Below are 20,684 nucleotides of genomic sequence, written 5' to 3'. Positions count from 1 at the left end.
AACATTCAGCCAGCAAACACATGCAGTTTCAAACAAATGTGCTGTTTTATGAAATTTTCATTCATCGGATAGAAAAGAGACACCAGTTAATAATTCAAAATCGCCATTGACAAAGAAGTTGACGGTTCGAAGAAATATTTTCAACTTCATTCGCATATTAAAGCAAAATTGAAACGATTAGAAACTCAAGAATCTCAGCGTACTCATTGAAGAGAAATTAAATGAAATTGAAAAGCTAGCTTAACATATAAACTACTTAAAAAACAGTCACGCGATAAAACGTGGCACAAACGGACAGATCCTAATTTCTAAGAAAAACAAAGATACATTGATTGAAAACCACGACCTTTAGTATTTAAAGGGTAAACAAAATAACCACTTCAGAACTGCTCTATATGTCAAAAGCTTCAAGGCCGCGTATCAGCTTTCACATATGATGCTCAACTTCTCTACGAACTCGACGAATACAGTCACAAAGCATATTTAACCTAAAACATAGATACCGATGGAAAATAGCCGCCGTTGACCCAACTGCCCGACGTTGGGATAGAAACCATCAGAAAAAAATGACGATAAAAATCACAACGAGAAAAAAAGAGCCTAAGTAAAGAACATTGGTGCAATTAAGAACAGCTTATTTTTTCTAGAATCAGCCTATTTCCAATTAAGAGCCTCAAGTGTCAAAAATTTGGTCCGCAATTTCATTAGATTCAATAAATATGGTGAATTCAGACTCAAAATTGGAGGAAAATCAGCGTAATACTAAAACCAATTGGCCCAAAATTCAAAGAAGCTTTCGTAACCTGATGCACGACAAAAATTAACAACAGCCTATTTTTTTTCAAAGAGTTAAAAAGTGCTCCAATTATGTTCGAAACTTAATTTGGTCTGCGATTAAACTAGGTTTTAGATAAAAATAACGAAATAGAACAGAATAAAATCATAAACAACATAACGATAACAATTTGTAGGAAAAGCTAATAAAACCCTGAAAACCGAAAAGTTTTGAATAATGGTAAATACTCTAATAAATTAGCTTTTCAGGCAGATCTGACGGGAAAAACAGCAAAAATTAGAAGCAAAAAAATAACAGTAAAATGTATGCACAAGATAAGTCAAAACATAGAACAAATCGAACCTTCCGAAAAATTCATCAAAAGAATTGAACCAAAAAGGCCCAGTCAGCCCTGATGATTCACTATCTCCATTCAATTACATTTTAATTGACTAAAGTAATAACTGAAACAGAAATAGAAACTGAATATCCCCACCAAAATACTAAAAATAAACATTTAGCTGCAGCAGCAGTAGTAAAAGTTAAATGTGCCACAGGGATTTTGACAATTTAAATCAACTATTAAAAAATAAACATTTTTATAAAAGTTATAAATTTAACACACACAGACAACAACTATTTCTTGGGGGAGCAGTGAAGTGGGGTGTCAAACTCTAAGAAACGGCGTTCATACCATGAAATAATATCTCCGACAATTTCGGTGAATCGTATATTTAAGTCTAGTGAGCCGAAAGGCTCTAAGAGAACTTAATGACCTCCGGGAGTTACATGCTTATCCCAATTTTGAGGATGAAAATTTGTAAAAGTCCGACGAAAAATCGGTCAAGCAAAAAGATTAAAAAAGAAAAGAAAAATGCATAGATAGAATTTTACCAAGTGCCAAAAACTGTTCTAATTTGGTGCGCAGTTTCAGTTAGCTTAAAAAATTACATTTAATTCAGTTTCTAAACTGAAATCTATCAAGCTGTAAAATAACGCCTAACGGCAACCTCTCTAAGGAAAATTATGAAGCAATGAAACGCAATAGGCTCTCAAAAACACTATCAACAATTCCAGAGGACTAACTATTCATGCAGTCTCCATGAAAAATATTTCTAAAAATTAGGCAAGGCAAAAAACTATGCATAATAGACAAAAACGGCTGTATGAGCGCAATTTTTCGAAAAAAAAATTAGAAAGTTGAAAAGTCATTAATTCAGCCCAACGCATAAACAAAGAAACTCCGTAGATTGCCGTAAGATTGCCGCCATTGATTCCGATAACTCCAATTAGTTTTGAACTATTTTGATTTTATTTAACTGCTACACATACTCCTACTTCTCAATGAGAGCATACAGTGACTAGTATCTATATCAACAACATCGCTGGCAGAGAGCCAGAAAATAGCCGCAACAGCTTCGTAGATCTGCAGTCTCAAAAAGATAGTAAAAGCAACAGACCAAAAAGAAATTTCTTTTTGTTAAATTCTGAAGATGCTACATTTTGATTACAAATCCATATAAGTTATTTCTGCTTCTATCACTGCTCTCCAATAACCTTCATTTAGACTCACATGCACTCACTTGACCTTATCTCTTTGGATTAAAGTAAAGAAAAGTCAGTTTTAGAGTCAGGAAGTCATTTTTGAGAGCGCGGTAAGTCAGCGCTTGACCAAAAACTTAATCACACAAACAAACAAAAAACTCTCTCAGCTAAGAGTGGGAAATGACGTCACACACGCACTTCAGTTGACATTGCATGAACCAATGAACAAAAAGTAGATTTGAAGTGGTTGTGACGCCATATGGTCGTAAAAAAATCTTGAAATAAAAAAGACCAGGAGAAGGCCAATAAAAGCCCCAACTATCGTTGTGCGGCTATCAAAAAGAATAGATGGTAACAAACACCTACTGAAACAAATTTTAAGCATCGGTGGCATCTAAAATTGGGCTTTATGGGTTCGTCTTTTTGATTCCGTGTTTTGATAATGATTCTCGTTATTTCAGATTGCTTTGCTGAGCAACTCATTTTTAAATGCACTACGGGCAGAGTGAGTGAACAATTAGAATAGCCAAGAGAAGATTTATAGAAAGTCAAAAAAGTCAAATAATTTTTCTATGATGGAAAATAAATGGGTCGGAGAAAACACTTAAAGTCCCCACAAAAAATTTGAAAAAAAATTAGCAAAAATTGAAGTCAAACTACCGAATACGAACACCGAATCACAATCGAGGAAGGGATAGTTAGTTCAAACAGCGCCTTTTCACTCTACTTTGAAATTGGAGAAAAACAATTTACGCCGCCAAACCACTTGCTTTTTCGCTCTTTTGTGACCAAAACCACTTTTCCATTTTACTTCAAAAATCATGAAAATGCGTGAACAGATATCAGATCTTTAACGTCTAAAAAAACAACTCGAAGAAGAAAAATAACCACACCAACTGATATAAAGAACATGCTACTTAAAATAACTAATCATTTTAGAAAAAATAATATTGTTTTAAAAATGAACAATAGAAAAGTCTAGAAAAAATGATAAGGCCTCTGACAAAAATATAATTTTGAGACACTAAAACAACTATCGGCAACAGAACCAAGCGATATGGATAGTTTTCATTCATTAAACCATACCCGACAGACTGCCGGAAAACAGCCGCCGTTTAATCCCACATCCAAGATTGGGATTGACAGAGAAAACTAGTAAAAAAAAATGATTTTTGTACAAACAAGTGCAAACAATTTCGATATCATTTTGGAGCTGAATATGCTCCTGTTTCGCAGTCAGACCACACAGGGCCTAGTATTAATACCAATAGGCAATAGAGATGTTAACGAAGAACAAAGTTCGAGTAACGTGTATCTAAACTTTACGGGCTTTATGGGTTTATCCCGTTTCTATTTGTGATTTCTTTTATTGATACTGACTCTGTTCATTTTGAATTGCTTTGATGAGCAAGTGCCGTCTGAAAACACTTTCAGCAGACTGACAGAAGAGTGAAAATAGCCTAGAGAAGTCAAAAAGATTTCACGCAAAATGTCGAAAAGGCGGTAAAATGAGGTAAAACAAAAAATTTTTATTCGGCGAAGTAAAAAAAATTAGAAGAGCTATAATAGTCGGCTGAGAAGCTGAAGCGGCTATTAAAAACTGTTTCACCATGAAAACCAACAGAAAAATTTGTAGACAAAACGGAGGGAAGGGAAGAGAATTTAAGAACAAAATCAAAAAATCTCAAAACTCTTGAAAACAAGCAAGATGCTTAAAAACCTACTCCCGTCCTTTATTTTGTCACAATTTAATTCACTCTGCAGAGCCATTCACCAAACTACCGGCTGAAAGAAACATTTAAAAAACAAAGAACAAAAAAAATCAATCGATCAGTGTATTATTTTAAAAAAGAGCTCTGTCTAGCCTCGATTGCCACCTTATAAAAACAGCTTCTTTTTATTACAAATTAACCAGATTCTTATTACAAATTTAATCAGAAAAGTAAAAGCGAGAAGCACAAAATGGGAAGAAAAAGACAGAAAATTTTAAAATTAAATAACTATACTACCAACACAAAAATTTGTAGAGAAAACGGAGGGAAGAGAAAAGAATTTATGGACAAATTCAAAAATCTTAAAATTCTTGAAAACAATTAGCCACAAATGCTAAAAGGCTTACTCCCCGCATTTATTTTAATGACTTCTTAAATCACAATTTAATTACTTCTGCTCAGCCATTCGCCAATCCAACAGCTAAGAGAAACATTAAATAACAAGAAAACGCAAAGATAAAAAAACTCTGACAAACGTTTGAAATTTGTACTTATTATTAAGAATTGCCCTGTCTAGCCTCGATTCCCACTATTTAGATGCAGCAGCTTTAGAAAAGATGTAAATTAAAATTTCGTCAGAAAAGATACAGCAAGCACAAAATAAGAAATAGGCAAAAAAAACTTTAAAAACAAAAATTTGATTAAAATTAATGAAATATCTCCATCAATAGAAAATAAAATCCAATCAATCAAAAGGCAGCTCTAACAACTCGAATAAACAAATTAATTGATAAAAATCCCCAAATCCTAAAAACAAATACTGATTGCCGCTTTGAATACTGATTTCAAAACGGAACACGTGATTCTCATAACTAAAAATTGTTTACAGCTACTTTTATCGAGTTTTCTTAAAAAATCGACAAGAACAGAAATCCACTCTCTCTTCTCTTCAATTTTCTACAATAAATTGACCTTAAAACTTTGTTTTCATGCACTGCTTTAATTAAAATTCAACAAATTCAGAGCCATCTCAACCAAAAAACAACCCTATCAATACTATTACCTACTAAAACCACACATGCATAAAAATTAGTTGAAGTCAATTCATGAAAACAAGCCCTTAAAAACAACTTGAACTGGGAAAAAATTAATGAGATTTTTTATATTAAAAGGGCACATAGAGCCAACGAAAAGTTTCTTTAACCGAATAAGAGAATTGGAACGCCAAGAAACCAAAGACAGGTCATAGTAGGATTCGATATTGTCTAAGATCATAGAAAGAATGAAAACAAAACAATTAAAAAAGTCGTCAAAGTATAATTTCCTCAACAAAAAATATTTCGACTAAAAATCAGCAAAATAGCTGACAGATCTCCAAAATGTACAACTCAGATTGCCGATAAACAGCCGGCATTGATTTCCAAAACCCCTATAGGGATTGACAAAGGAAAAAAATGGAAAATTTGATAGATATAAAAAAAGTTTCAAAGAGCAAACTATTTTGACTTCATTTTGCTGCTTGACTTCAATTTGCTGTTAGACATACACCTACTCCTTAATAAGAGGATACAGGGACCAATGTCAATGCCAATAACCATTAGAGATGGTATCTAAGACTGATAAGAACAAAGTTCAAGTAGCGGGCATCTTAAATTGGGCTCTAGTTTTTATTCCGTTTCTAATTTCAATACTGATTCTCTTCATCTTAGACTGCTGTGCTGAGCAATTGCACTTTACAGTAACTTTGAGCAGAATGAGTGAAGAATGAAACTAGCCTATAGAAGTCAAAAAAATTTCAAATGTCAAAAAAGCGGCGAAATGAGGTAAAGCGGAACCAATTTCAGTTCGATGGATTTTTTAAAAAGGAGCGGAATAATAGCTATCTAAGAAGACGAGGGCGGCTATCAATTACCATAAAACTCATATTAATTACCAGAAAAACCACTATCAATGTAAGCTAAAAATTAAACTATCATACTGAAACTACTTAAAAAACATAGCTGGCAGATTGCCAGAAAATAGCCGCAATTGCTTCGTAGATCTGCAGTCTCAAAAAATAGTAACAGAAACAGACCAAAGAGAAATTTCTTAAATTCTGAGATGTTAAATTTTGATTACGAACCCGAATAAGTTATTGCTGCTTCTATCAGCTGCTCTCCAATAACCTTCATTTAGACTGACACGCACTCAGTTGACCTTATATGTTTGAACTAAAGTAAAGAAAGTCTGTTTTAGATTCAGGAAGTCATTTTTGAGAGCGAGGTAATTCACACGTGACCAAAAACTTGATCACGCAAATGAACAAAAAACTCGCTCCAATAAGAGTTAAAATGACGTCACGCACGCAATTCAGTTGAAATTGCATGAACGAATGAACAAAGAGCAGATTTGAAGTCATTGTGAGGTCATATAGTCGTAAAAATCTTGACGACGATTTAAAAAAACCACAAGGCCAATAATAGCCCCAGCTGTGCGATTATTAATAAAATGAAAAAAACTGCGTCAAAAAACCGGAAGTGAACAAAATTTCACAAAGTTTTTTTTTCACATCTCAAATTTTTCACATCTCTCGAAAACAGCGATATGAACAAAAAACCAGAAACTCTTTTCGCTCCACTCTTTGAATTTGTTGAGCGCCCAAAACATTCACGAGCACCCATATTTTTTCACGATTATCATTTCATGCTTCGAAATTCACTCCAAAAATTTATTAAGAAGACACTTCTCCAATACTCCTCTTCGAGTCGTAAAAATACAACGCTTTGAGACCTAAAAAATATGAGCGCAAGAACAGCCTGCTAAGATGAGGGCGGCTATCAAAAAACTTCTCTGGCTCGGCAACTTTAAACAAAAATTAGTTCTAACGGCAACTTTACTCACTAGGTCACTCACTTATGTCAAAACGCCGTTTTGGCATATAGCACTTCCGGTTTTAAAACTCAAAAACCAATACTCCTCTTCGAGAGAAGGCCAATAATAACCCCCAGCTATCGCTTTACGGCTATCAAACAATTTTAATACCTTCATTATCTGAACTTGAAGACTCGTTAGAAGTCAATGATGACGGATACTTCCTCTTCAGACCAGAGGACGACTGCTTTACACCAGTTGCCAATGAACTTGACTTAGAGTCGGATTTGGAAGGCGTGGTCAATCCTGACACTCCACTACCTACAGTTCCCCGACCAGATACATCCGATAATTTATGGTGACTGGACAGAGAGCTGTTACCACTAAAATCAGGCGAGTTTAAGTGTCGTGAACTGTTGGATGTATTTTGGTACTTTGTGGGTGTCTTGCTCTGACTGTGAGTATGTTTGCTTGAGGCCGAAAATGAAGAGGCACTTTGATTAGGAGTTCGGCTACTGCTACTTGAACTTGGTGGCTGCTCATCGCGCTTGGATGAGCTAATAGAATTACCACTGCTGCTGCTACTGCCAGAAGGAGAATTGTATGAAGGCACTGAGCTGTTGTTACTTGAGTTCATTTAAAGTCTGGAACCAAAACTTTCAGTATAATGAATAACCATAAACCGGCTAATTCTAAGAGTTAAAAATTTCTAGAACTCCCCGATTTTTAGAATTGAAATTTAGTACACTTAATTAAGTAGCATTTGAGGCATATAAAACTCAAATAGCCATCCTCCTCTACATAAAACATACCCAGCATATTGCTGGAAAATAGCCGCCGTTGATTCCAATAACCCAGATTGGGATTGAAAGAAGAGAATAACTAATGAAAAAAATAATTTTGGAACACAACTTCAAAGTGCAAACTATGTGATATCATTTTGAGGCTGAACATACTCCTGTTTCTTAGTAAGACGAAACAGGGACTAGTACCAAGAGGCATTAGAGATGGTAACTAAGAACAAAGTTTGAGTAACGGGCATCTAAAATTGGGCTTTATGGGTTTATGCCTCTTCTAATTATGATTTCGTTTTTTGATACTGACTCTTTCTTTTGAATTGCTTTGACAAACAACTGCTGTCTGAAAAACATTTTTAGCAGAATGAAAGAAGAGTGAATCTAGCCTAGAGAAGTCATAAAGACTTGACTCAAAATTTCGAAAAGCGGCAAAAATGGGTAAAGCGAAAAAAAGTTCGACGAAGTAAAAAAACATAGCAGTACAAGTCCTGACGTACAATTCAGAGAATTTTCATTGACTAAACAGAAAACTAGACCTAGAATGGACTACGAATCGACTGGGAAAACCATTTAGAAAAAAAATCCGATCCAAAAATCGAAAAAACAGTAAAAATCAAAGTGAAATTGCCGCATGTGAACAACAAACCACAAGCGAGAAAGCGAAGTTTTGTTTAAATACCGTTTTCTCACTTTACTTTAAATTTAGAGCAAAAAATTTCACGCCGCAAAACCACTCGCTTTTTCGCTCCACTTCCTGTTTCGGCGTGACCAAAATCACTACTACAATTTGACTTCAAAATTCATTAAAATGTGTGAACAGATCTTAAAAAAGACAGCGCCCCAATACAATTCAAATTCAAATCCCCAATACAAAAAATAGCACTATAATAGCCGGTTGAGAAGCTGAGGCGGCTATTGAAAATAAGTAAAAACAATTCGACGATTCAAAACCTTTAAAAATCTGCAAAACATCAAAAAAAAATTAAAACTGCAATTACGAAATAATCTTTAATTGTAAAAGACGTTACGCCAAAAATCTATTGAAAAAAAACAACCAAATTAAAACCCCTGGCAGTACTTTTATATTGATGAAAAAATAGAAATCAGTTCAAACATTCGAACCATTAACATTTTTAAGAAAGTCAAGTATTTGAAAAATTGTACTCATATAAAAATTCCGAAAAACGAGGGGAAGATGTATTCGCCAAGAAGCAGCCTGTCAATTACCCAGTTTCTGATTGCAGTGAACGTCAAAGAAGAGAAAATACTATCTTAATTGAAAATTGTAATAAAAAGTAATTTAAACAAAATTCAATTAATTTTCGGTTTGTACAAGTCCACATACAAATGGAAAAAACTATTTCAAGTAACAGAGGCAACTTAATTGCTCACAAATTCGGAAAAGCCATCATAAGCACAAAACAAAGCGAAAAACTACGAAATTTAAAAAAACATTTGCAATTTATTTTGCAAAAATTCAAAGAAAACGATTGCTTGGTACCAAATGACCTGTATTTCATTCGTAGTAGAAACTGCCTAGGAGAATTAAGCTTACATTCAGTAACACGTAAAAACAATACAACACAATAAGCCACTAAATATCGAATAAGCGGAATGTTCAAAAACATTCAATTTAGCGTAAAACTCGCTTTAATCTTTAAAACCCTATCAAAGCAATTGGACACAGAAGCTTCAGAAAACAAAAAAGTACGCATGAAAAAGCAGCACGTGAACCAAAACATCTGCACGCTTAGCGAAAATTTTTTCACACCTACATTTCTCGACTTATTTTAAAATTTGGCATGATTAAAGGAACCACACTCTTTCAGGGAATTAATAAACACTCTTCCCGTTTTCTTGCGCGCCCACTTATCAAAAAACATAGCCGGAAGAATTCCGGAAACGACTGCAAGAAGTCATCGCCGAAAGGCATCCTGTCGAATGACTAGTTTCTGGTGGCAGTGAGCATCAAAGAAGAGAAGAAAACCATCTTAATTCAAAAAATGAAAGTAATTTTAAGCAAAACTAATTTAATTATGTTTTGAAAGTTTACAAGTACAAATACAGAAGGGAAACAAAATTTCAAGCAATCAACACATCCTCATTTCACGTGAAATTTTGGACAAGCCAAAATAAACACAACAACATCTCTAATTGATAAAAAAAAACGCAAAAAAAATTACAAAGCAAAAAAAACCTTCTGGAAACCAAATCACCTGTATCTATAGAAACTGTCCACGATAATAAACCGTGAATAGAGATACAAGTAAAAGCAATTAAAATACAAATTAGGTAAATAATCGCTAGCATTGCATTAAAAACCGCGAATGATTTGAAAAACCTTCAAATTAGCGTAACACTCCATTTAATTACCAAATACCTTCGAAGCGCCATCAAAACAAATTCAAAATTATTAATTTAGTCTAAAACAACGGTCAAGATAGTATAGATATTTCAAACATAGCAGGCAAATTGCCTGACAATAGCACCGTTGACACATATTGAGATTGAAACAGAAAAATGAAAAATAAAAAAGAGAAATTGACAGACTTTTTCTAAGTGTCAAAGTGTTCTTATTTAGTATGTAAATTATGCATATTTGGTTAGATTCTAAAATTACACTTTATTCAGCCTATAAACGGAAGGCTAATAAGTATAACACTAATGATTGCTAGCAATCGCTTTCAAGAACTTTGATAACCTAATGCACTATATTTTATTGACTGTGCTTTATATGTTTATCCCGCCATTCATTTTGCTCCTTTAACTTTGATCATAATCACTACATTACGTAATTCAATATATGAAAGAATTTAAAGTTCATTCAGTTGAAACAGCGAGCGAAGTAAGTCAGAAGGCAAGATTGAAAATTGTGACCTATGTAAAACGAAAAACGTGATCAAAACTTAAAGTAAATTTAAAAAAATAGCAGGGCAAGTCATGATCGAAGTGAAATAGCCGCATGTGAACAAAAAACAACTACCGAGAAAGCGAAATTTTGAGAGCGAAATTTAGAGCGAAAAAAATTCACGCCGCAAAACCACGCGCTTTTTCGCTCCACTTCCTGTTTCAGCGTGACCAAAATCACTACAACAACTCGACTTCAAAAATCATGAAAATGTGTAAACAACTCTTAAAAAAAGACAGCGCTCGGAAACAATTCAAATTCTTTGAATTGTAAAAAGAGAAAGCTTAAATAATAGCCGTTGAGAGGCTGACAGCGGCTATTAAAAAACAAAAACAATTTGAAGAAGCCGTACTTGGACAAAATACTCGCTCAGCTAAAATTTTTTACATCTACATTTCTAGCTCTGTTATACCGGAAGGCATGAACAAAAGAACCACTCTCTTTACTCGGCTCTTCGACTTTTTCAAATTTTATTCACTCCCTGAACTTCCGGTTTTCTTGCTCGCTCACTTATTAAATAAAACATAACTGACTGACGGGCAAATTGCTCTCAAACGACCGGCGAGCAGTTTGCTTCGTCAGTAGCTAGCCAAGGTTTAGTGAGACTAACTTTAGCGTAATTCTATTCTGCAACTTCTAGTTTTCTTGCATTGTTAGTAAATAAATCAGATAGAGAAAAAACTAATATTTTAAAAACTTGCAAAATATTGCTAAAATTAAAAGAAAAATTTCCAGATTTCTCATTGAAAAACATTTTCAAAGCAATTTCCTGTCTCTGTAGTCCTGTCAAGTAACACATCTGCAAGACCTAAAAAGTTTCATCGGCCAGAAATGATCGTTTAACAGAAAAAGACTAAAATATTCAAAAATTTTGAAAAACAATTGCAAATTTTTACAAAACTTTGCTAAAATTCAAAATATTAAAATCTTCAAAACCATTTCATTGTCTCAAGAGAAATCCAGTATCCCCATATCAAGCTCTGAATAGTTTCACTGGCTCGTAAAAATCCACAAACTTGGAACATGATAATAATTTTAAAACTTGAAAAAGAGAATTAAATTTTATCAAAAAATTGCTTAAACTGGAATCATTAAAATATTGATAACCTTTCCATTAACTCTAGAAAATATGCAATAGCTTACCAAACCTTACAGGAGGTCTCTAGGACCCTGGTGCCGAAAAAAATTAAAAATTAAAAGATTAAAAAACTGCGAAAATTTTTTAAAAAGTGCTTTAATTCATGATAGAAAAATTTTGAAATACGTTGCATTACATCTAGAAACTATGCAAAAACCTATGGTTAAACCCTAGAGGAGGTTCCTGGGCTCTAGAGGCTAGACAAACCTAAAAACGACAAAAATTTTGAAAAACTTGAAAATATGCAAACATTTTTTTTTAAAATTGCATAAATTGTTGATAATAAAATCTTGAAGAACCTTCCACTAAATCTAGAAAACTATACAGTAATCCATTGTCAAATCCTAGACGAGCCTTCGAGGCTCTGATTCTGGAGAAATCTGAAAAACAACAAAAATTTTCAATAAAAAAATGCAAGTTTTATAAAAAATTGCTAAAATTTGTGAAATTAAAAAGTTGAAAATTTTTTCATGGCAAATAAAAACTTTTTCTCTAAATTATTATCAAACCCCTAAGGAGGCTTTCTGGTCCCTGCGTCTGGAAAGACGTGAATAGTGAAGATTGAAAAAGTTGCACGTTTTGTCAAAAAAATGCTAAAATTCCCGATGTTAAAAAGTTAAAAACCATTCCACTACCACTAGAAACTATGCAGTTACCTACTATCAAACCCCAAAGAAGGCTCCTTGACACCTGGGGCTGATAAAACTCTAAAAAAATAACAAAAAATTTTCAAAAAAGCTTGAAAAAAAATTGCGATGATTAGTATAAATTCGCTCGTTTTTAGCAAGCGGTTGTTCGTCAGTAGCTAGCCACGGAGGGGGAGGGGTGGGAGGGGGGGGGGGGGGGGGGGCACCGGGAGCTGATGGGGTTGGGTCAACGGTGGGTTGAGGGGCAACAGCGCGGTGGGGCGAGGTTGGGTGGCGGCAATAGTTGAGGGGTCAACAGTGGGGATGTCTTCAACCTCTAAGAACCACCCTTCACACCATAAGTATAGGCCTCCAAAACAATTTGAGCTGAAACATAGCTGAAAGGCTCTAAGAGCACTTAATGCCCGCTGAGCACTACCTGTTTATCCCGTTTTTGAGGACGAAAAGTCAAATGCGTCTGACGAAAAATCGGTCAAGCGAAAAATCGCATTAAAAAAGACCGACAGGACTAATATAATTGCTACAAACTTCGATTGAGAGCAATTAAACATAAAACTGTGAAGCCTTTTTGAGTCTTGAAAAACAGAAACCATAAAACCTCTTCGAATAAAAAAAATTGTAGAATCGCTATATCCTCTTCGTACAACACGTTTACAATGATTGCTTCAAACTTCGTTCGAGAGCAAATGAAAATCAACCATAGAAGGAAAATTAATTACCGGAAGCATATCAAGGCATTTATCTGAAATTTCATCACAATTTTAACTCGAAGTTCATCTGCAATTTCATCGGTAAGTTCATCTGCCATTTTTGTCACGGAAATAATTTTATCTATACAATTGAATTCGCATACAGACATCATTTGCAACCTGCTTGCATTTACAAACATTTAGTTGGGCGTGATCGGTGTGTTTTAGAACAAAACAATCTATTTCAGCAACAATAGATTGTTTGATCGAGATAGAAAATGCTGCGAATTCAGCAACAATTCTAACATATTTGTCAAGACATTCAACGTATTCAAATATATACAATCACAAAGTGATTCTGATTAAACTATTTACAAATTGAACATTTACAATTTTGTAATTCTTCTAAGCGATTCTTCTAAAATGTCGCTATTATAGACTAGTTGCCAAAAACATTTCAAAAGGAGTCTGAACTAACAGACTCAAGATCATTAAAGACATCTTTCGCATCTATTTCTGGCTGTTCGCCTTTACCTGGACCCGAATCTTTTTCAACATTAGGTTCACTGTAAATCCTTCTCAGCTCAGCTTGCATGTGTTTAAACGTCGAAGAGTTGACAGCTTCAGGTGCGAAGCGAACACTGGCTGCAATGTCAATTTCATCATGTAAATCTTCTTTTGAATCTTTGCGATGTGTGTTAACAGGCCTCAATGTCGATCCGTACAACTGATCACCTTCTTTCGGGTATAATTTGGTTCCCATGGTAACCAAATTGTCAACGGAATCCATTACCGAAGATACTGTGCTGTCATCTAGGCTCTCAGGACTTTTGCTCGGTCTCTGAGAAGGTGGAACTTTTCCCGTCTGCTCCATAATAGCTCTCATTGGATCTTCTAAAAGGTCTGGGTGCCTGAATTCTAAGCTTTCAGAGAACTCTGATGGCATTTTTGGTAAGGTCAGTTCTTTTTCCAGACTCTCTTCGTCCAGTTTTTGAGTGTGATCGAACGCTCGATAGAAGTACCATAAGTCGTACAAAGACATGGGCTCATCTAAACACAACCAGATTTTAAGTGACATTATCAATTAGATAGAAAAGTATTGAAAAAACAATTGCCTGCATGCAGCAAATTAAAGTATTTCTGTTAGTCATCATAGAGCTCTCCATAAGCAACATTTCTCAAAAATAGCCTTAAGTAAACTGTTGAGCATCCAAAGAAAGATCTGCTGAGGGCCAAAATGAATCTGAAACATTATTAATTCTATCTGAATCCGGTTCACTTTTTCATTCATTTTAAATTTAATATTGATAATATAATAGAATGCATGTAAATCAAGAGAACTTAAATTGAAGAACATCAGCAAAACTAATATCAAGAGACTTTAAAAGCGTAGACAAAACACCCTATGGTACCAGCTATGTACAGCACAATTTGTCCTCTTTTAGCCTCACTTTGAAGTTTCAAATGAAATATAAACATTCGGAAGTATATTAATTCATCATGCTAACATTCAACGCCACAGAAAATTTGAAACATCAGGAGGGACCGAGAGCAACCCAAATGTCATGAACCATTTAATTCGAATCGAAGTAGCAAAACAATCACCAAAAACCAAAAAGATGAGATTAATTTTCACGCTTATTTTGAAAAGCTCAAGAAAAAAAGCTGACAGATTACCCCAAAATTGTGGCATCCCTAGAATTGCATTGGGATCATAAAGAAAAAAGAAATTGACGCTCTTTTCGGTCAAAAAGTGTTCTAAATTGAAGTTTAAATTAGATAAAATAATTATACGGATATAGTCTTCTGGATTGCAAGCGATGTAACTTAATATTAATACCAATAAGTATTAGCTGGAAAATAAATATGTCACGCGAGAAAATCACCTGGAAAGTTAAGATACAAAGAGGTCGTACGAAAAATTGGGTACAAAAGAAGTGCTCTAGAACATCACACGGGGTTTCAACTCTACTGAGCCTACTTTCAGCTGGGGGTGGTGATGGTTTTGCAGATGGGTAGTAGAAGTTGTAGCGGAAACGGGTCATGGGGGTTTCAATAAGCAACTAGAAAGAAAGAATGAAACAAATTTTGGTGCGCTTTTCATTCGAATTTCATTAGTAAAATACGTTAACAATTACGTTAACAAAAATCTGAATGATTACGTGAATTATATTACGGAAAAATCAAGAAGTCAAGCGTGACAAAAGTCACTCGGAAAGCAAAAAAAAAACAGAAAAAAAAATACACACAGGTGACAATAATTGCTTTCAAAAATTTTACTTCAACATTACCCAATGAACTGAGAAGAACAACAAAAGAATACACAAAACCAGACATTCAGCTTTGCGAATTTAGGAAAAAAAATAAAATATACAAATTTTTGATTAACAAAAACTTTAACAATATACAAATTTTTGATTAACAAAAAGATTAACAAAATAAATTTTTTTCACCATTTTCAACAAAACAGCAGTAATCTTACGTACCGATGTAAATTATCAGTTACAAAAAATCAGAACTGAATGTATCGTCGGTCTGGTTTGTATCGCAGCACTGAGTACAATAACATCACTAATTTTAATGAAAAAGCAAACGTGCGATTTACGTACAAAAAAAACTTTTAGTTTTTAATTAACATAGCTGCGAAATAGACTTGCGTGCCGTAAAATACAGATGGAAAAAGATACAGAAGTGAGTTGATAATAGTTATCGCCGCCGCCTATAAAACTTACAAGTTTATTTCAAAGGAGGTTGTTTTTGGGTGCACAAAAATTTTCCCTGTCGCGTCTCGAACCGGCGATCTCCGGATTAACAGCCAGTCGCCTTAACCACTCGGCTGTCGGACCATACAATCTGTTTTCTTACAATCAACTTTGTTTTAGGAACAGATTCTGTTTCTGAATAACCGCAATTTAGGTCACGCAGAAAGCGTGAAATCAAGCGCGAAAAAGCCATTTAAGCAGCGACGAGACAGAATGTTCTAGAACAAATGTAAAACGAAAATGAAGCGTCAGAAGACGAAACAAAAAAAACCAATAGCACCGCAATATAGCTACGCTCAGCTTACAGCTATAATCAAGAAATTACACAATAAAATTGGACAGAAACTCTGAAACAAATTACAGGGAAGTCAACAACAAAACCTGCAGATTGCCGGAAAATAGCCGCCGTTGGCGCGCTTGATGCAAATCGTGATTGAAACAGAGAAAGAAAAAAAAAGACTAGACAATTTGACTGGATTTTTTTCTTGTTTTTTTTTAGTGTCAAGAAGTGATCTAATTTGGCATGCAGTTTCAGATATAATCTTAAACTACACTTAATTCAGCTTCTAAACTAAAAGCTAATAAACTTAATACCGATATAAGCTAGCAAACACTCATGTTAGCAAACACTAATGAACTTTGCTAGCAAACACTCAGCTAGCAAACGCAAATGAACTTTGGTAACCTAATTCTCAATGACTTAATGACCGGTCTTTATCGGTTTATCTCGTCTATAATGATTTTGCTCTTTTAGCTTTGACCGTATTCACTACATTGCGTAATTCAATGCGCGAAAAAATTTAAAATCCATTCAGTTGAAACAGTAAGTAAAGTAAGTCAGATGTCAAACATGAGAATCGCGAAATACGTAAAACGAAAAACGTGATCAAAAGGTGAAGCGAACTGAAAAAAACATAACAGGATAAATCCTGACGTACAATTCAAAAATTTTTCATTGACTAAGCAAAGAACTAGACCAAGAACGGACTATGAGTGAATTGGGAAAACCATCTCCAAACAAAATTATTAAAAAAACTGAAAATCAATGTTAAAATGCCACATGTGATGAGAAAACCACTAGCGAAAAAAAACTGGTTCAAACATAAAAATTAGGCCTGGAATGAACTATGAATGGATTGGGAAAACAATAGAAAAAATCCTTTTCAAAAAATCGAAAAAGACAGTAAAACATCAAAGTAACATTGCCGCATGTGAACAAAAAACCACTAGCGAGAAAACGAATTTTTGTTCAAACACCCATTTCTCACTCTACTTTAAAATTAGAGCGAAAAAAATTCACACCGCAAAAATACTAGCTTTTTCGCTCCACTTCCTGTTTCGGCGTTAACAAAATCACTTCCTGCTTCGGGAAATGGAAATTTGGTTCAAACAAAAAAACTAGGTCTAGAAGAAACGCTGAATGGATTGGGAATATCATTTCGAAAACTTGAAAGGATTTAATTACAAATCCATTCAAAAGAAACTGTGATTGCGAAGAGTCAGAAACCAAACCTGAAAGTCGTGAACTATGTAAAACGAAGAACGTGGTCGAAAAGTGAAACAAAAAAATAGCCAGCAGATTGCCGGAATAGCTGCGAAAGAAGAGCTGCATGCCATATAAAAGAGATAGAAACAGATACAAATCTAAATTGAAAAAAAAATCGACGCCACTCAAAAAACTAGGTAAAAAACATTCAGCAATAAATTAATAAATCAATTAATAAACAAAAAAACATAGCAGGACAAGTCCTCACGTAAATTCAAAGAATTTTCATTGAATAAACAAAAAACTAGACCTAGAACAAACTATGAATGGCTTGGGAAAACCATTTAGAAAAAATCCTGTTCTAAAAATTGAAAAAAAAAACAGTAAAAATCAAAGTGAAATTGCCATATGTGAACAAAAAACCACTAGCGAGAAAGCGAATTTTTGTTCAAACACCATTTTCGCACTCCATGTTAAATTTAGAGCAAAAACAATTTCACGACGCAAAAGCACTCGCTTTTTCGCTCCACTTCCTGTTTCGGCGTGACCAAAATCACTAATCCAATTTGACTTCAAAAATCATGAAAATGTCTGAACAGATCTTAAAAAAAAGACAGCGCCCAAAAAACAGACGAGCGCCCATTTGAGAGGCTGACGGCGGCTATTAAAAACATAGCTGGCAGATTGATAGAAAACAGCCGTAATAGCTTCCTAGATCTGCAGACTCAAAAAGATAGTAACAGAAACAGATCAAACAGAAATTTCTTATTAACAGCTGAGATGTTATATTGATTAAGAATCTGTAAAAATTATTTCTGCCTCTATTAGCTGCTCTTAAACAACCTTCATTTAGAGGGACACACGTTCAGTCGACCTTATCTCTTTGAATTAAAGTGAATAAAAGTCGATTTGAAAGTGAGGGAGCCATTTTTGAAAGTGATAAAAGCCACGTGTGACCAAAAAATTAATCACGCGAGCGAACGAAAAAACTCGCTCCACTAAGAGCGAAAAATGACGTCACACACGCACTTCAAATGAAATTGCATGAAAGAATGAACAAAAAGCAGATTTGAAGAGGTTGTGACGCCAGAGGGTCGTATCAAACATTTTTGACGACAAAATTAAAAACCAAGAGAAGGCCAATAATAGCCCCAGTTATCGCTGTGCGGCTATTAACAAAATTAAAATTTCAATTTTAGGAAAACATCAAAACGTTCTAACTTAGAAGCGACTACAATTTATTAACATACTCCTTGGCAAAAAATTCTTATCTCCTTGGCAAAAAATCAGATTGCTTACTTAATTCAGCTACCATGTGTCTAGCTCCATTCTTTTGAATAACCGAGCAAAAGTTTATAATCTCTTTGGACAAGAGATTATAAACTTTCAACAGAGGAAGATCGCTATTGATTGAATGCCGAAAAACGAGCTGTCAACGAGAAAAAATTTCAATGGTGCAAAATGTGTTCAACGTACATGTAATTAAGTTTACTCTAAATTGTGATGCAGTCAGAAAGTGACTCATTTCGACTTGCGTGATGAAGATAATTTTGCACTATATCTAAAGCTCCTTAAATTACAGGAATGCTTTTGTCTCAAATTTGTTTTCACCGCGTGATAGTATTTGAATTTGAAATCATGACCTGTTTCTGCATTGCTTGTTCTGTCTTTGTGCTTGAAGTTCATGCGTGAACTGCTCTTTTCCGGCAATACGAGAAACTATTTCATCTAAATTGTACAAATTTTAAAAGGGAACTGAGCGGAAGATTTCTCTTCACCTGTAATAAAGCTCTTGAAAACTCCACTCACTTTTTTGATCCAGGAAAAAATTGTACAATGATCTGCCGACTCCATGCGTTAGTCCATTACAATATTTCACATATGTCATCTTTATGCAACCGTTGTCGACTATCAAAAATCGATACGTTAACGGCGGAGAACTGTCACGAAAAAGCAGAATTTTCATCACCCGTACTTCCCAGTGTCTTGTATCTTTTTTGAAGTTTCATTCAGCTAACGATCCTTAATGAGAAGATCAGTAGAAAGGTCAAATTCTTGGCAAAAATGTTAAACTTGTATTCCCCAGTAAGTTTGCCTAATTATGCGTTTCTTTGCGGTAAGAGTTTAAATGAATAATCTGCTGAAAAAAAGATGAGTAGACTGGAGTTGAAAACATCAGCATTTACTTTAAATGAATTTGGTTTCGTGATGTTCGTTTCTGAGCGAAAAAGCAATAGCCCGTTTGAATCAATTTGTACTCCTGGATAACATCAAACAAAAGCTGGTTTAATAACTTCATCTTTAAAAGAAAGCTCTGGGTCTGAATTCTGTGATTCGCAAAGAGTATAAACTCTCAATTATAGACATTTAGTGAGTTGATTCTAGTCAAGTAGTTGTCTGTTTCTTCTAATACTTGTTCTATTCTTAATGGAAAATTCTCATGACTTCCAAATTTTCAAAAAATACCAGTCTCCTACGCAATCAGAAAAATTCACTTTCACCTTCCAGTTAAAATTTCTGGAAGGTGAAAAGTTAAATTTTCACCTTTCAGAAAAATCGTTGATACAACATAAAAATAAGACAGCCTAGCACTGTTCTGTTCCGACGCAGCACTGTTCTGGTTAACAGTTATTTTCTTTTACAAGTCAGTACTCAATTTTATGCATTGTGTCCGAATTATGAGAAAATAATTAAAATGTCCGACTGAGAAAGCATTAAATGTTCACCTTTCCTGAGAAAGATTTCGTGTGATAATGAATTGAAGGCTTTTGCAAGATCCAAGAATAGAGCACCAGTGTCGTAGTTATCTTAAATAATTCCTATTACTTTTTCAAAAAAGTAAAACACATCATGAGTTGAAGATATTTTGGGGAAGTAGCCGAATTGCTTTCTGCCAAATCAAATTTTTCAAGATACTCTACTAAAAGAATGCGTAAGACTTTCAAAACTTTCAAAGTTGGTCTTACTTAAATAGAACGGCAACTAGATAAAACAGAAAGAGCTCCTTTTTTGTGAGTTAGTGCGATGTGTGCATACTTTAGAATTGTTGGGAAAACTTTGTTGACAACGATCGTTAAATATCTGAAGCTCTGTTCCAATAGTGTATTTTCCAGATTTCAATGCCCATGCATTGATGTATCCTACGTCAGGCGATTTGTTGTTGCTAAGGTTGGAAACGACTTTATAGATTTCACATGAAGTAAAAGGTCTGAAGCTGAGCTCCTCAAATTTTGCTCTTTTTACAACGTTCAATGCGGCAACGTGCCCTCTATAGATGCCCATTTCGCCAAAAACTTTGTTAAAAGCGTTACAGATCGACTTTTTGCCTTTCGTTATTTGACCATTCTTATCAATTACAATGTTTGGACTGCTATT

General features: G+C 34.5%; 2 protein-coding genes across 4 annotated transcripts in view; both read right to left on the bottom strand.

The window, feature by feature from the left end:
* The window catches only part of LOC142337654 (uncharacterized), a 101,271-nt gene extending 93,749 nt beyond the window's left edge, over nt 1–7,522 (bottom strand). For both annotated transcript variants that reach the window (XM_075387051.1, XM_075387052.1), the window contains exon 1: nt 7,054–7,522. In XM_075387051.1, the coding sequence (XP_075243166.1) occupies nt 7,054–7,519 (466 nt within the window). In that variant the 5' untranslated portion in view covers nt 7,520–7,522. The remainder of the gene's footprint in view (nt 1–7,053) is intronic.
* Nucleotides 7,523–13,070: 5,548 nt separating this feature from the next.
* Nucleotides 13,071–20,684, bottom strand: part of LOC142337653 (uncharacterized) — a 44,192-nt gene continuing 36,578 nt past the window's right edge. For both annotated transcript variants that reach the window (XM_075387048.1, XM_075387049.1), the window contains one exon: nt 13,071–14,111. In XM_075387048.1, the coding sequence (XP_075243163.1) occupies nt 13,519–14,111 (593 nt within the window). In that variant the 3' untranslated portion in view covers nt 13,071–13,518. The remainder of the gene's footprint in view (nt 14,112–20,684) is intronic.

The sequence above is a fragment of the Convolutriloba macropyga genome, chromosome 4, assembly GCF_964194025.1.
Source record: "Convolutriloba macropyga chromosome 4, txConMacr16.3, whole genome shotgun sequence".
NCBI lineage: Eukaryota > Metazoa > Xenacoelomorpha > Acoela > Convolutidae > Convolutriloba > Convolutriloba macropyga.
The sequence above is the reverse complement of the archived record's forward strand: the minus strand, read 5'-3'. Positions and strand labels throughout refer to the sequence as shown.